This window comes from Cynocephalus volans, chromosome 3, assembly GCF_027409185.1.
Source record: "Cynocephalus volans isolate mCynVol1 chromosome 3, mCynVol1.pri, whole genome shotgun sequence".
NCBI classification, from domain to species: Eukaryota; Metazoa; Chordata; class Mammalia; order Dermoptera; family Cynocephalidae; genus Cynocephalus; species Cynocephalus volans.
Genome location: NC_084462.1, coordinates 87,512,245 through 87,528,327, shown reverse-complemented (window position 1 = coordinate 87,528,327; position 16,083 = coordinate 87,512,245). Strand labels below are relative to the sequence as shown.

Sequence of the window (16,083 nt, the reverse complement as noted above, 5' to 3'; positions counted from 1 at the left end):
GTCCTGGGCTTTTCTTTGTTGGGAGCTTTCTGATAACAGCTTCAATCTCCTTTATTGTTATTGGTCTGTTCAGATTTTCTACATCTTCATGGCTCAGTTATGGGAGATTGTGTGTGTCCAGAAATTTATCCATTTCCTCCAGATTTTCAAACTTGTTGGCGTAGAGTTGTTTATAGTAGTCTCGAATGATTCCTTGTATTTCAGATGAATCAGTTGTAATATCGCCTTTTTCATTTCTAATTTTTGTTATTTGAATCTTCTTTCTTCTTTTTTTTGTTAGCCATGCTAATGGTTTGTCAATTTTATTTATCTTTTCAGAAAACCAACTTTTTGATTCATTGATCTTTTGTATTGTTTTTTGGGTTTCAATTTCATTCAGTTCTGCTCTGATCTTAATGATTTCTTTCCGTCTGCTAACTTTAGGTTTGGATTGTTCTTGTTTTTCTAGTTCTTTAAGGTGAAGTGTTAGGTTGTTGACTTGCCATCTTTCCATTCTTCTGAGGTGAGCATTTAATGCAATAAATTTCCCCTTAATACTGCTTTTGCAGTATCCCACAGGTTTTGGTATGATGTATCATTATTTTCATTAGTTTCAAGAAATTTTTTGATTTCCTGCTTGATTTCTTCTTGGACCCATATGTCATTAAGTAGAATGCTGTTTAATTTCCATGTGTTTGTATATTTTCCAGAATTTCGTTTGTTATTGATTTCTAGTTTTAATCCATTATGGTCTGAGAAGATACATGGGATGGGATAATTCCAATTTTTTTGAATTTATTGAGACTTGATTTGTGACCTAATATATGATCTGTCCTGGAGAATGATCCATGTGCTGATGAGAAGAATGAATATCCTGAGGTTGTTGGATGGAATGTTCTGTAGATATCTGCCAAGTCCAATTAGTCTAGAGTATTGTTTAGATCTTGTGTTTCTCTGCTGATTCTTTGCCTAGATGATCTGTCCAATATTGACAGTGGGGTGTTTAGGTCCCCTGCTATTATGGTATTAGTGTCTTATTTCCTTCTTTAGGTCTAATAGAGTTTGTTTTATAAATCTGGCTGCTCCAACATTGGGTGCGTACATATTTATGATTGTTATGTTTTCTTGATGGATCAGTCCTTTTATCATTACATAGTGTCCCTCATTGTCTCTTTTTATGGTTTTTAGTTTAAAGTCTACTTTGTCAGATATAAGAATAGATACTCCAGCTCGTTTTTCTTTTCTGTTTACATGGTAAATCTTTTTCCATCCTTTCACTCTTAGTCTATGTGAGTCTTTATGGGTGAGGTGGGTCTCCTGAAGGCAGCCTATAGTTGGATCCTCCTTTTTAATCCAGTCAGCCAGTCTGTGTCTTTTGATTGGGGAATTTAAGCCTTTTACATTAAGAGTTGTTATTTAAAGGTGTTGATTTATTCCTAGCATTTTATTGATTATTGTTTGATTGTCTTAGGTGTCTTTTGTTCCTTGCTTTCTGATTTACTGTTTGGTTTCTGTGTTTGTTGGTTCCTTAGGTTGCAGATAGCGTTTTTGTTTGTTTGTTTTCTCTTCATGAATGCCATTTATATTATACTAGTGGGTTTTGATTTTTCTTAGGTTTTTATGGCAGTGGTAGTTATTTTTCAGGAACCAAACCCAGTTCTCCCTTGAGAATTTCTTGTAAGGGTGGTCGTGTGGTGGTGAACTCCTGCAGTTTTTGTTTGTCTGAGGAATATACTGTTTGCCCTTCATTTTGGAAGGATAGCCTTGCAGGGTAGAGTATTCTTGGCTGGCAATCTCTGTCTTTTAGTATTTTGAATATATCATCCCATTCCTTTCTAGCTTTTAGGGTTTGTGATGAAAAGTCTGATGTTAGCCTGATTGGGGCTCCCTTATAGGTGATTTGATGCTTCTCTCTTGCAGCTTAAGATTCTCTCTTTGTCTTTGAGTTTTGCCAATTTGACTATAACATGTCTTGGAGAAGACCTTTTTGGGTTGAATACGTTTGGAGATCGTTGAGCTTCCTGGATCTGAAGATCTGTGATTTTTCCTATACCTGGGAAGTTTTCTGCCACTGTTTTGTTGAATATGTTTTCAATGCAATCCCCTTTTTCCTCCCCTTCTGGAATACCCATGACTCGGATATTTGAGCGCTTAAGGTTGTCTGATATCTCTCTCAGATTTTCTTCAGTGCCTTTGATTCTTTTTTCTTTCTTATTTATTTATTTATTTTTTGTCTGCTTGTGTTATTTCAAACAGCCCATCTTCAAGTTCAGAGGTTCTCTCTTCAACTTCAACAAGCCTGCTGGTTAAACTCTCCGTTGCGTTTTTTATTTCGCCGAATAACTTCTTCAGTTTGGCAAGTTCTGCTACATTTTTTTTCAGGGCATTGATTTCCTTGTACATTTCCTCTTTCAGGTCCTGTATACTTTTCCTCCTTTCATCATGATGTCTAGCTGTGTTTTCTTGTATCTCATTCAGTTTCCTTAGAATTATCACTCGAAATTCCTTGTCAGTCATTTCAAGGGCTTCTTGTTCTATAGCATCTAGAGCTTGAGATTTATTATCTTTGGGTGGTGTACTTTCTTGATTTTTCGTATTTCTGGTATCTTTTCTTGGATGTTTATTCATTGTCGCAGGGGGTTTCACAGTCCACAGGTTTGACACTATCGACTGACTAAGTTGTTGCTGTGGTTGCCAATTTGGTATGGCTACCTCAGTGACTACTCAGTTGGCCACTAGTGCCTTGCGTGTGTGGTTGCCTCAGGTCTTGGGCTTCTCCGGGGAGCCACCTCTCTGGTCAGCTTGGACTCTGCCGGGCTGCTGGGTGACGGGGCGGTACCACACGGTGTTGCTCCTGCCGCTGCCGCCGGCTCCGCTGCCGCTGCTTCCACCTGTCCTGCTGCTGCTGCCGCTACCGCTGGTGCCATTTACCCTTCTGCTGCTGCTGGCGCCGCAACCACCGGTGCTGCTTATGCCGCTGACGCCACTGCCGGCTCCTCCGCTGGATTCTGGGACGGCTGCTTCTAGCACGGGCCTCAGGCTGCTCTGAACTTCGCACCAAACTGACCAGCCCTGGCCGCCGTCTAGGGCCGCTATGGGCGCCCCCTCAGGCGTCTTCCTCTAGTAGGTTATTTTTCTTAGCTCTTCCTCCAGTAACCCATTTAGTCTCAAACTATCAGGACGATCTTGTCTTCTCCTCTAGAGACCTGAATGTGAAAGCTCTTTAAGCTGTAATGCAGTCATACTTCTCTCATCTCTGGTCATTTTCTTTGCTCTAAAGCTCATTTTCTTTCCTTTTTGTTGCTGTATAAGTTTACAAAACAGGCTCTGTGATGTAGCAAAATAGTGGCTTTACAATTGGATCCAAATCCTGGTCTCACCATGCATTACTATGAAGTCATTTATCTTTTCTCTGCCTCAGTTTCTTTATTTCTTTTTATGGTAAGTTTTGACTGTCTATTCGATTCAGTCCTCCTCCTTTTAAAAGAAAAGCTGGCGGCTTCCAGAGGGTTCCAGCCACGCCGCCACCGAGCCTATACATACATTCTTGATAAAGATTTTTTTTCTTACTCATACAACATTTCTTTATTTCATATGCTTCTTTAAGTCAGTACTTTTAATGTTCTAAGTTTGTAAAATGTCTTTTAGCTTGTATTCTTTAAGAAATCTTAGACCATGCTAAAATGATAATTTTTACTAAGAACTATAGAACAACGTTGCATGTTTTTGAGACCTTTTAAAATGTTTTGTGTGTCAAGTCTGTGATTAGAACAAAGGATGGCTATAGATAATGAATTATTAGAAATAAAATAGTAGCTTTTCTTAGGTATTTATAGGTTGATGTGATTATAGCAGTAGAATATTTTTACATATTTTTTTCTTACCAGCATTCTTTTGTGGGAACCATACTTACTGACCCTTTGTATGAAATCCTTCTGAGAATTGAAAGGCCCCTTTTCAAGTTTTTCCTTCTTGCTTCCTATTTAGTCTAATTTCAAATCCTGGCTAGAGTTTAGACTTTTTGAAACACTGCTTTTATGCTTATGGTCATACCCAAATCCATGATATGGAGCTAAAGAATATGGGACAGAATTACAGGTAAGCCAGTAGATGTCACAAAGAAGATGTGAGACAAGGCTTGGACTCAACTTTTGAACGCTTGACTATATTTCAGCATACCAACCCCAGAACCTGAATCCAGGTCTCTTGATGTTTTATGTTAGTACTACCACTTAGGGCTAGGCCTAGGAGTTCCTGAGCCTGTTAAGAGTTTATATTCTTTTTCTTCATCTTATTTTCTTACGCTCTGAATTAATATTGGTTAACACCTGATGGCAATACATTGGGATGTAATTTGTAGTCACCATAGTACTAATACTATGGCAAATCTGTTGGTAATCTGCTTTTCTTTTTATGTGGAAGGAATTTTCCATCATGGTATAGTTTGCCTATGAAGATAGTGAGTTGTTTATTAATGGAATTTAGCAGAAGCAGGATGTTCATTTGTTAGGAGGTCATCCTAACAAAAGGTATTCTTGAGTGGAATACTGAGGTTTGCATTGAATAATCTCAGTTTTGAGATTCTATGATTTTAGATACCGGAAATATGTCTTAAGTAACTCTAAAAGTAAATACTTCACTTTTGTGATGTTTGCTGTTGTAAGTACTGCCAGCATAGTCTACAAATATGAGGTATGTAGAAATAGGCATGAGAGAGAACAACGAGGAATACACATCCTTGGAAACTACATCATGAACGGAGGATAGCTTCTCTATTTTTGCTTCTGTGTGCTAGACATTATCTGCTACAAATGAAGTGCAAAACTAGTATATACTTTTCCTTTTTATTATCATGAGGTTTTTGAAACAGATGAACTGGGCAAGGAGAGGAGTAACCTCTTTTTACTCCATGTGTGTTTTCCTGTACTCCCCCACCCCCAAAGTATTTGGAATATGCTCATGATATAAAAAAAGAAATATTAAAAGCTGTTACTTCAAGAGTAAGAATGTTAAAGAGATTTCAATATTAATAAAGAGGCTGTTTAATATTACTAGTTGAAATTACATATTACCAATTTAAACTTACCATTGACTCTTCCCTTTAGACATAATCCATATTTCTAGAGATACGGCTTTTAAAAATGGAATTAGAAATTTGTTTATCTTGTTCCTTTCTGATTTCAAAAGTAATAAATGCTTGTTACAAGAAAAATCCATAACTAGATAAATATTTAGCACAGCAGTTAAACTCTCTTGAGATCTTACCTTCCAGAGATAATCACTTTTTAGTTTGGTGTATTAGAATAAAGAAAATAATAACTATATCATTCTCCCTCTCTTTTTAGATTAAGATAATAGCTGATATTTTGAAATCATCTGGCCCATAATCTCTTCAAACTGAATGCCTGACAGTTCAGATCATCCTGTTTAGATTTCATTTTTTATTTTTAGGGAGATTATACGAAGAAAAGCTGTTCTGGCATTGTACAAATTCCATCTCATTGCTCCAAATCAAGTACAACATATCCACATTAAGTTTCGGAAAGCACTTTGTGACAGAGATGTTGGGGTCATGGCTGCTTCCTTGCACATATACCTTAGGATGATTAAGGTAAGTTGGAAATTTCAGCACGTCATGAATGAGCAGTTACCCTTAGAAGAACGCAATAATGGAAATAAAAGAAAACTCAGATATTTCAGTAAAATGCTTAATTAACATTTTATGCTTTATTACTGACTTTTTAGTAGTAGTTTTGCAAGTTGTTGATAGCATGAGTTGTAGGCACTTTACAGAATTAGTCCTTTTATTAGTGCCTAAAATTTTTTCATTTTACTAAAGAAATATGAAAAAATGGTAGCTACAGAAGGTGGTTTAAATTTTCAGATTTGTGGTTTTTCAAGCAATGATTCTCTTTTCTACATCTTCATTGGATGCATAACAGATTGTAGAAATGAGGAGAGATGGTGGTGGTAGTGCAAAGTATAGACTTAATTGTTGACTTCTATGCATTGATACTGTGTCAGATGAGGAAAGAGGGTCAAATGGTATGCTAAAAAAATTTCTCTAAATGGTGATGCTGGGTATTGCCTAAAACCCATTGTGTCCAAAAGTATATATTTGTGAGAGATTTCGTGAGCATCTGCTGTAACAAAATGGAATATGCTATGGAATTCATTTAAATTTATGAAACCAAAGCTTGTCTTCTCTTTTATGCATTGTGTTCCAAAGTAGCATGATATACATAGATACTCAATATTAAATCTTACTTTCCTCTAATATTTACTAAAATTTGAAAGAGCTATTATTTCCGTCCCCCAAATTTGCCCTGATACATAATAAAAATTACAATGAAGAATCTAATGTTCATTTTAAGGAGTATGTATTTAATTTCCCCCGTCCAAGAGATTAGTGAGATAGATAATCAAGGCACACTCATTCAGAAACAAATATTTTTAAAAACTGTGTGGTTAATTAATTTTCAATCGACTGGCTCACAAATTTTGGGCATTTTGAATGTTTAAGTAGTCTTGGCTGTGCTCTTCCATCCAGCATGAATTTCACTCATTTACATGAGAAGTCTTTTGCAAACAGAGTTCAGAGGTTGCAAACTGGCCTTGATTTTCATCCAAGGTAGAGGTATTACTGCCCTTTTTCAGTATACCAATTCTTTTTACTTTTTGCTTTAATTGCTGGTATTGGCTGTTAAGGATTCTATCTAAGATGTAATTATAAGAACTATTGAAATGTGATTAAACTTTGTGTTGGGAAAACTAGGGAGTGGTGGAAGCTTTTCTGGGGATGATTCAGCTTTGGATCAGGTAGCCAGAGGAGTTTCATCCTGGAAGGAGTTGTACATAGTAGAGCACTGTTTCATTAAATGTGGACATAGACGTCTAAGTGAGTGTGTATTAAGTTAGGTTCTATATAGCATTTCAAGCAGGTCTATATTATATTTAATAAGTTTATTGTTAGTATTATTTTTAAACTCTTTAAACATTTAATTCTTCAGCATTAATACACACAAATGCTATTGGGGGTGGGATGGGGAAGGGTGAGTTACTGCTTCCTTTGGGATCAGAGTTTCAGCAGTGTTACTTGTAAATTCTATCGATTTTATTTACTGATCTAGGCAGCCAGAGGATGGAAGGATATACAATGTGGAGTAAACATATTCATACCAGGGTGAACAATGCTGGGAAGACATTATTATTAACAGAAAGTTTTGTTTTGTTTTGTTTTGTTTTTTGGGGGGTTGTAGGAGAATTCATCTGGATACAAAGACTTGACTGGGAGTTTTGTAACAATTTTGAAGCAAGTAGTTGGAGGAAAGCTCCCGGTAGATTTCAATTACCACAGTGTGCCAGCACCCTGGTTACAAATTCAGCTCTTGAGAATACTAGGACTTCTAGGAAAAGATGATCAAAGGTAAACTATTCTAAGTTAATTTACTTAATGACCCCCATACCATATGATACCTTTAGGCTTTAGTCACCTAGAGGTGTTATGCTAAGCCAGATTTTTCCAATACTTAATTGTTTTAATAGTGATGAGTTAGCCCCTGTTAGAAGTACATTAATTCTTTCAAGTTGCTGGGATAATCCTAGCTCTATCTATTTATCCATGTCCTACTCATCGTGAAAGGTATCTTTGAAGCTCCATCTACTCTGTGAAGCATTCTTAATGGTTCTGTTTTAGGGGTCTGGAGACTTTTTCTGCAAAGGGCCAAATAATAAATATTTTAGGCTTTGTGGGCCATTATGTTGTCTTTGCAACTATTCATCTCTGCTATTGCAGTATGAAAGCAGCCACAGACAGTACATAAATAAGCATGGCTGTGTTCCAAAGACACTTTTCATGAACATTAAAACTTAAATTTCATATAATCTCCACATCATGAAATATTATTCTTTTGATTTTTTTCCAACCCTTTAAAAATGTAAAAAGAACTTCTAAGATCAAAGCCAGACAAAAACAGCCACCTGGCCAGATAGGCCTGTGGGCTATAATTTGACAGCCCTTGCTCTAGTTGGATGTGAGTGCTTTACCTTCTTAATTCATTTATCTGAATTACTCTTTTAGCCAATAACTTATGTTAAACTTTTTATAGGTATCTTTGCAACTATATATAGTTTTTGTAACTTTTGTTTGCCATTCTTTTTCAAACCTACAAACTTTTAAAGTTTCAAGAATAGTACAAGGCAGCTAGCTCCCTTATACCCTGTACCTAGATTCATCAGTTATTTGCATTTGCTTTATCATTCTCAATCTCTCTCTGTGTGTGCATATGCATGTGCACATACACACTATTTTTATTAAAAACTTTTTTTCTGAACTGTTTGAGAACAAGTTTTTTTTTCATTGTTGACTTTTTAAAATTTATTTTTCACTGTAACATAGTTGATTGTACATATCTGTGGGGTACAGAGCTGAATATCAATACCTGTGTGCAATATGTGTTGCTCAGATCGGGATAATTAGTATATTCAGCATTATACAGTGTAAGCATTTTTTGAACAAGTTTAGATTTTAATTCCCTTTAGAGTGAGGACCTTGGTTGGCTTGAGTCTGATATGTTTCTGTCTGAAGAAAATATTTGCTAATCAATGTTCTGACTTTATGGATATGGTTCCCTTTTATGCAGTAGGGTTCATATGTATTTTAATTCTTTAGCCTAGCTTTACAAAGGGACCATCCTTTAGGCTGTTGCTCTTAGAAATGCCTTGTCAGCTTCCTGTCAGAATCCATCTGCCTGTGAACTCCTGATCAGCACTAGTTAGGCTGTATCACTCTTGGTGTTACTGTTACTCTTTTCTGTGTTTGTGAATCTCAACCCCTGATTGAGAACACACACGTTAGAAATATTTGTCCTAATTTTATTTTATACAAGAGGTCTTTACAAAATTCATAGAAAGATTTGTATTATCTTTTAATTCCATTTTTCCATGAACTTTTTGAAGTACTCTTATGTATTTTATTTTATATATATTATATATATATACATATTTATGTGTTTTATGTAACTCCAGCCTATCCTAACATGGAGCCCTAGGAGTTCCTGAAATTATTTTAAAACCGATAATATGAAATTATTTGTCTGAAAAGATGTAATGCCGTTATGTATTGTCAGGAAGTAACTTTGGAGGCATTTATTGAACTTATTTACTAAAATTGTTAACTCATTATCTTCTTTCCTTCATGAATGAATTTGGAGAAATACTTCAAAGATGACTAAGATAATCCTTACTTTCAAAGAGCTAGTTGAATAGCAAAAAAAAAACAACAAAAAAAGCTCAATTAAATGAATAAAGAAAGAGTGGAACTCTTTTTATAATGTTGTAGAACATTACAATGTTTTCTTCTTTCTTGTTCCAACTCTAATAGGATTTTATGTTGACATAAATCATATTTTGTAGGACATGATTAGCTCAATGTGACAAAGTAAAAAGATTGTTATTTTATAACAGGATTCTATTTATTTATTTGTTTTGTTTTGGCGGCTGGCTGGTATGGGGATCTGAACTCTTGACCTTGGTGTTATAATACCACGCTGCAACCAACTGAACTAACTGGCTAGCCTCTCTAACAGGATTCTAGAGTATTTAATTGAAAGAATCAATTTACTGATAAAGTCTTTTATATTTATGGTCTTTAAATATCTATTATTTCAATATTTTCTTGTGTTTTATAGCATTATGTTTCTTAGGTTATTAACATTTAGCTCTGTCGATTCCACAAATGTTTCCATATTTTATGTGGTTAATTATGACTCTTATGCCAGACACTGGCTTTTAAAAATTGAGAAACTAGACTATAATCTAGATGTAGTATTACTAAATTTTAGGGGGGTAAGGTTTGGTAATGTTTGCTGTATGGTTATCTTTTGTGGAAGAAATGCTTACACAATAAAATGAGGGATTTTAGAATATGGTTCTGGATTATCATTATTGTATGTTTACACTTTAGTCAAGACAGAATGAAATCACTTGCACTTAAAACTGAATTTTCTAGCTGTATATTTGGGGGAAAAAAAGGAAAAATCTTCTGAAAAAGATGTAACATACATGATATCTAATTTATACAGACCCAGGTTATTTTGCTATTTTTGTTTGTTTTGCAGCAAAGTTTCTCTGCAAGACCACTGAGTGTATCCTTTGTTGCTGGTATTTTTTCCATTAGCATGTTTCGAATTTGTAAAACATACAAAAATACCAGCCAAGAAGTCATAGTTTTCACATTGGCCTTGGAGAGAATTTTTTCTTGTAGGCCTGAAGGCAGAGTGCTAGGGCTTTATAAACACTGCATTTCTTTTTTTTTTTTTTTCAAACACTCTCTACCTTAACCCAATTACTGTTACTTTAATCCGTGACCGTAAGGACATATGAGAGGTACAAACCTGTTAATTTCACAAAATATATTCCTTTATATTTAACATAAATATAAGTTAAAATTTTCTTGCTGAAGAACCTAGTTGGTACTTAGGGAAAGACTAGTATTTGAATACTTTTTGAAAACTATTTGGTTAAAATACAGATAATATACTGTCTGGAATAATCTGGATATGTGAGGCATTACTGTAGTAACCCAAAATAGGTAGAAATATTTTGTTGCAGAGAAAATTCTAAAAGATAGTGTGTTCAGTCAAGCAAAAACCTGGTTTGTAAGCTAGGCACAGGTGAGGAAAGAGTTGATTGATTTATGTGTATCATCATTGGCTAACTAGTCAACTTTGATAAAGCAGGAAGTTCTGCTCATGGAAAAAAGAGAAATGAAATCTTTAAGAAGTGAAATTTGTATAACTTCACTGTAAAATGAATTTCTTTCACTTCTCTTCTGTAGATCCTCAGTTTTAAAGAGAGAGAAGTTTGAAAAACTATGTTTTATTGGGTTAGAATACTATAATTCTACTGCAAATAAAATATCTTTTAAACAGGACAAGTGAATTAATGTATGATGTTCTTGATGAATCCTTACGAAGAGCCGAGTTAAATCACAATGTCACATATGGTAGGTAACGTGTAAATTCCGCTCTAATGACTAATGGTATTTTTTAGTATTGCAGCTAAATCTGTGTTAGAATACTATAAATTCCAATACAGTTTTATACATTAATTTTAAGGTGGTTCTTTGGGTTATTATTTTTTCAAAATGTTGACCTAAATTCATTATTAAAATTGTCTCTTTGTCGGAAACATTTATCAATTATCTAATTTACTGTGAAGATCACTCAGTAGGTCTGTTCCAAATTAGGTGAAAGTTCGTATTTGAAGACAGTTCTTAAATAAATCAATCAACTAGTCATCAAATATTTATTAAATTTCTGTTATTTGTCAGGCTCTGTGCAAGGTGCTTGGAATACAGCTGTGAATAAAACAGTATTATTGTAGGGCTTACGGACTAGATGGGCTGGAAAGGGACAGGTATTGTTAATTTTACAAAAGAGAATTACAGGGTGCTGTGGGAGAATATAACAGCTAGTTTTTGGTGATGGGGAGAACAAGGAAGATTTTCCTGAGAAAGTAATATTTAAGAAAGCATTTTAAGAATGAATAAGATAATAGATAGGAATATATAGATGTAGAAGAATAATGTATTTTGTGAAGAGACAATAAACTATTTGTTATATACAATTTTAAAAAGTTAGTGATAGGAGACAAGAGTAAGTTGAACTGAGAAGGTTATCAAAAAAACTTCCAATTTTAACAGCCAGAGAGAGGAACTATTCTTTTTTTGACTGGTCTGAGAAAGCTCAGTGAAGAAATTGAGATTTTTGGAGCTATTTAAAAGATGGAAGTAAAGGGCCGAGCCCGTGGCGCACTCGGTAGAGTGCTGCGCTGGGAGCGCGGCGGCGCTCCCGCTGCGGGTTCGGATCCTATATAGGAATGACCAGTGCACTCACTGGCTGAGTGCCGGTCATGAAAAAATGACAAAAAAAAAAAAAAAAAAGATGGAAGTAAAACAGTTTGAATTTTGCATGCTTTGGAGAAGAGCAATAGACATTGAGAGATATAACTTAAATGAGAAGTCATTTCTTAATCTGGTAAAATAACACAAAGTAGAGGATGAAGAACTTTACTTGTTCTTTCAGACAATGGTAAACTGTGGGTCTTTAAGAACACTGGCTGTAGAAGTGAAGGGTGGACTGAAGGACAGAAATTGAACTAGTTTAAGTGAAATAAAAAGTGCCCAACAAAGACACAATAGGAATAAGGGGAAAGGATTGCATGTGTGAGACTAGTACGGGAAAAATAATGCACATAGTAGAGAATTGGGATAGTAAAACTTTGAAGAATAGATTTATGTTTTGCATGACTTAGTGCTAGTTAAGGCAGTAAGAGTGCTTTATTCATTTGTCTACCAGTATTTAATGTCTATGAAATGAAATTTTGACTTTGTTTTAAACTGGGTACGTATTGAGGAAAGTGTTGGCTGACTTATGTATTCCTCTGAGCTAAGTGTGGGAGATAAAAGGAAGAATGAGGTAGGTACTGGCCCTGTCCTTATGAGTATATAGTGTAATGAACAGTTATTATCTAGGTTCTTGCTATTCAGTTGAGAATAGGGAGCCACAGATGAGAATGACCTTTATTGAGGTAGGTGGTTTGGCTAGGAACTGTCAGAAGATTCGAAAAAGTGTCGGTCTTTTCAGGCAGTGAAAGTAAGTTACAGTGTTTTGTTTATGATATAATCAATGTCCAGGATAAGGGTTCAAAAGATTCTCAAGGAATTGTGTTTAAAAATCAGTTAAGAATCTGCTTTTTTTTTTTTCTTGCAGAAAGTTTTAAAAAAAATAATTGACATTTCAGTTTTAATTTTTTATTTTTTTGAATAGGTAATATATGCACATGGTTCAAAATTCAAAAGGTACAAAAGGGTGTACATTGAACAGTAAGTCTTCCTTCCACCCTTATCACCTACCACCCAGTTCCCTTTCCTAGAGATAACCACTGTTATCTGTTCCTTGTGATTTGGAGAATACTGTGTACCTGAGGAAATATTTTTTAATATTCTCCACTAGGACCATTCTTTTATTAAGATAGCTTGAACCAACACCAACAATTTGTTTCTTTGTAGATTGTTGGTCCTTACCACAGAAATCTTATCATTTCTGTTGTTTTATTTCCTTTATTTAGCTTTTCACTGTTATGCTTTCTCCCCTATTTGCACTGATACAGTTTATAGCTTACATTGATTATATCAGTGGTAGGATATTCTCTAGTAATCCTAATATAAATATTTTATTGCTTTAAATTATAAATTGAATACAAATATTTTAAATATAAGTAATTTATTGTGACTTAATTATAAGCTTCATAAGGGTAGGGACTGTGTCTGTTTTATTAACCAGCATATCCCAGTAGCTGGCACTGGGTTGATCAATGAATAATATGCTTTAATTGAATTAAAGGAAGAGAAAGTTACTTTACTTTTATCAGTTATCTAATTAGATTTCAGTCTTAATATTTTTGAAACCATATTTTTATGAAAGTTCCATCATTATAACTTACCTTAGTGTTAAACCAAGAAATAAATTACATCAAAGACATTTATTGAGTATCTGCTATGTGCCAGGCATTGTATAAAGAGGTGTGGAGGATATGAAGAATTATAAGATGTAATCTTTGTCTTCAAAGAATATTATAAAATATAACGGAAAAGAGAACTTACTCATGAAAGCATAATGTCAGTATAAGGCAGAATGCAAAGAAGTGTGAATATTATATATATTACAGGGAATGAATATTACAGGGGTTCACAGGTGATAGAGATCCTTGTGGGCCTGAGCGCACAAATAAGGATTTACTGATGTGATAGGACCTGGAAAGGCAGATAGGATTTAGATAGGCAGAAGGTAGGTTGATGGGGCTTCTAGGCAGAGGGAACATGGGAGAAGGTACAGAAGTGGGGATGTTTAAAACAGTTTCAGAGAACAGTGTCTCTCCAGTCTGAGTGGATGATTTGTGGGGAGCAGTGGAAAGGCCACATTGTGGAGGTACTCTTATGGCAGCCAAATGAATTTGGATTTTATTCTGTATAAATTGAGAAGTTGGAAGATTTGGGGACAGGGTACTGAGAAAATGAGAATGGCATCTTTTGTAAGCTATTAAATTGGGAGAATTATATAAAATAGAGTATAAGGGACAAAATCATCAAAAGTAGGTAGAAGTACTTTTTCCTGTTTTTCCTACTAACTTTATCTAAAAACCCTTGATATTTGATAGCGTTTGGATGTGTTGTTACCGCCAAAACTCATGTGGAAATTTGATCCTGAATGTGGCAGTGCTGGAAACTGATTGAGTCATGGGGGCGGATCCCTCATGAATGGATTAATGCTCTTCCTAGGTGGGGGGATTAATGAGTGAGTTCTCACTCTATTAGTTCCCGTGAGAGCTGGTTGTTTAAAAGACCCTGGCACCTCCTCTCTCTCTCTTGCTTCCTCTCACCACGTGATCTGCTTGTACCTGCTGGCTGCCTCCACTTTACACCATAAGGAGAAGCAGCCTGAGGCCCGCACCAGATGCAGCTGTCCCAGAATCGTAAGCCAAATAAACCTCTGTTCTTTACAAATTACCCACTCTTATATGTTTCTGTTATAGCAACACAAATTGACTAATACAATATTGTATATAAGAAACATCAAACTCAAGAAGGTGGAGAAAAGAAGTCAGGCTGGTTAGAGACCTTGGGACACAAGGATGACATGGACAAGGTGATGAGTTCTGTGGGTTTACTTTTTGCCAGACTGGGGTATATACAATCTAGAAACACCAATAGACACAGACAGAAATGCCTCAAGAGAAGCCCGTTGTCTCTAGCCAAATGACTAAGAAGAAAAGGGCTAACTAGCAAGACAGAAAACTTTTAGACAGTAACCCCTCTATTCTAGCCAAGCACCATACAGAAAAAACTGCAAACCTACTCCCACCAGCAAAGGTTAAGTGGAGAGCCAAGATTTCCACCCTTGCCAGGTATAATGATTTGTCCCAACCCCCCACTAGGGTGGTGGCAGAGAAGCCTGAGAGGAAAGCCAGAATTTTATCTCTGCCAGGCAATAAGGAAGGCACCTCTCCCCTGAAGTGCCCATGGAGGTAAGCCTGGATTTTACTTCGCTTGGAAGTAGGGAGGTACCCTTGCTGTGGTGGTGTTAGAGGAAACCTGCTGGAGAGTCAACTTTCACTACTCATCTGTGATAATGAGGCTGGCCACTCCCTCACAGTGTCAGAGGAGGCTACATAGGGAGCAGTAACAAGGTGCCCCTCCCTCTCCCAGGCAGGGTGGGTAGTATCAGCAGATATAGTACTCCCTCCTCCCCCACCAACCCAGCAATAACCTGGAGCCACCCACTCCTCTGTCAGAATGGGGTCAGTAGATACTTATTTAACTTATTTAAAGTGAAAGTTCAGTTCAGTCTGAAGGATAAGGTGTGAGAACTTCAAAATTTTGCTTGGGCATAATCCAACTCCGAATATCTGTGATAAAACTACAGTGTCATGAATGTTAGATCATTATTTTTAATATAATAAATTTTACTTGGTAAAAAAATTCTATTTTGATTAGGACCTGGGTTGCTACTGAGAGTAGACATAATTCCATGTCGTGTTTTTAAATTATAAAACATATGTAACATAAGATTTGCCATATTAACCATTTTTAAACATACAATTCTGTGGAATTAATTACATTCACAATGCTATGCAACAGTCACCTCTGTCTATTTCCCAGACTTTTTCGTCATCCAAAACATAAACCCTATTACCATTAAGCAGTAACTTCCCGTTCTTCCTTCCCCCAACCATGTTGTGTTTTTAAGTTTAGAAATATTCAGATGCATTTTTATTTCAACCACTGTAGGAGGAGACAACAGAGTAGCTGCTCTTTCAATTATGGACTTATACTCAGATTTTTATGGAGTTGAAGAATAAAGGGACTTAGCTCTAGGTGGGAAAATAATTTAAAATTCCATTAAATGCATTTTCAGTTCAATTATGCATAAGGAGACTAACAAAAAGTACAGTTTTTGAGCTATTAATTTTTCCTATGTAGTGTCTGAGAAATCTTATAAGCATCTAAATACAAAAGTTCAGGTTTTAGATAGGCAGTGACAG

The 16,083-nt window shown here is 35.6% G+C and overlaps 1 protein-coding gene across 1 annotated transcript in view; it reads left to right on the top strand.

Annotated features, from left to right (window-relative positions):
• AP4E1 (adaptor related protein complex 4 subunit epsilon 1) overlaps positions 1-16,083 on the top strand; it is a 68,736-nt gene that overhangs the window by 14,439 nt on the left and 38,214 nt on the right. The window contains exons 6-8 of the mRNA XM_063089541.1: positions 5,431-5,590; positions 7,239-7,405; positions 10,911-10,984. Of these exons, the coding sequence (XP_062945611.1) occupies positions 5,431-5,590; positions 7,239-7,405; positions 10,911-10,984 (401 nt within the window). The remainder of the gene's footprint in view (positions 1-5,430; positions 5,591-7,238; positions 7,406-10,910; positions 10,985-16,083) is intronic.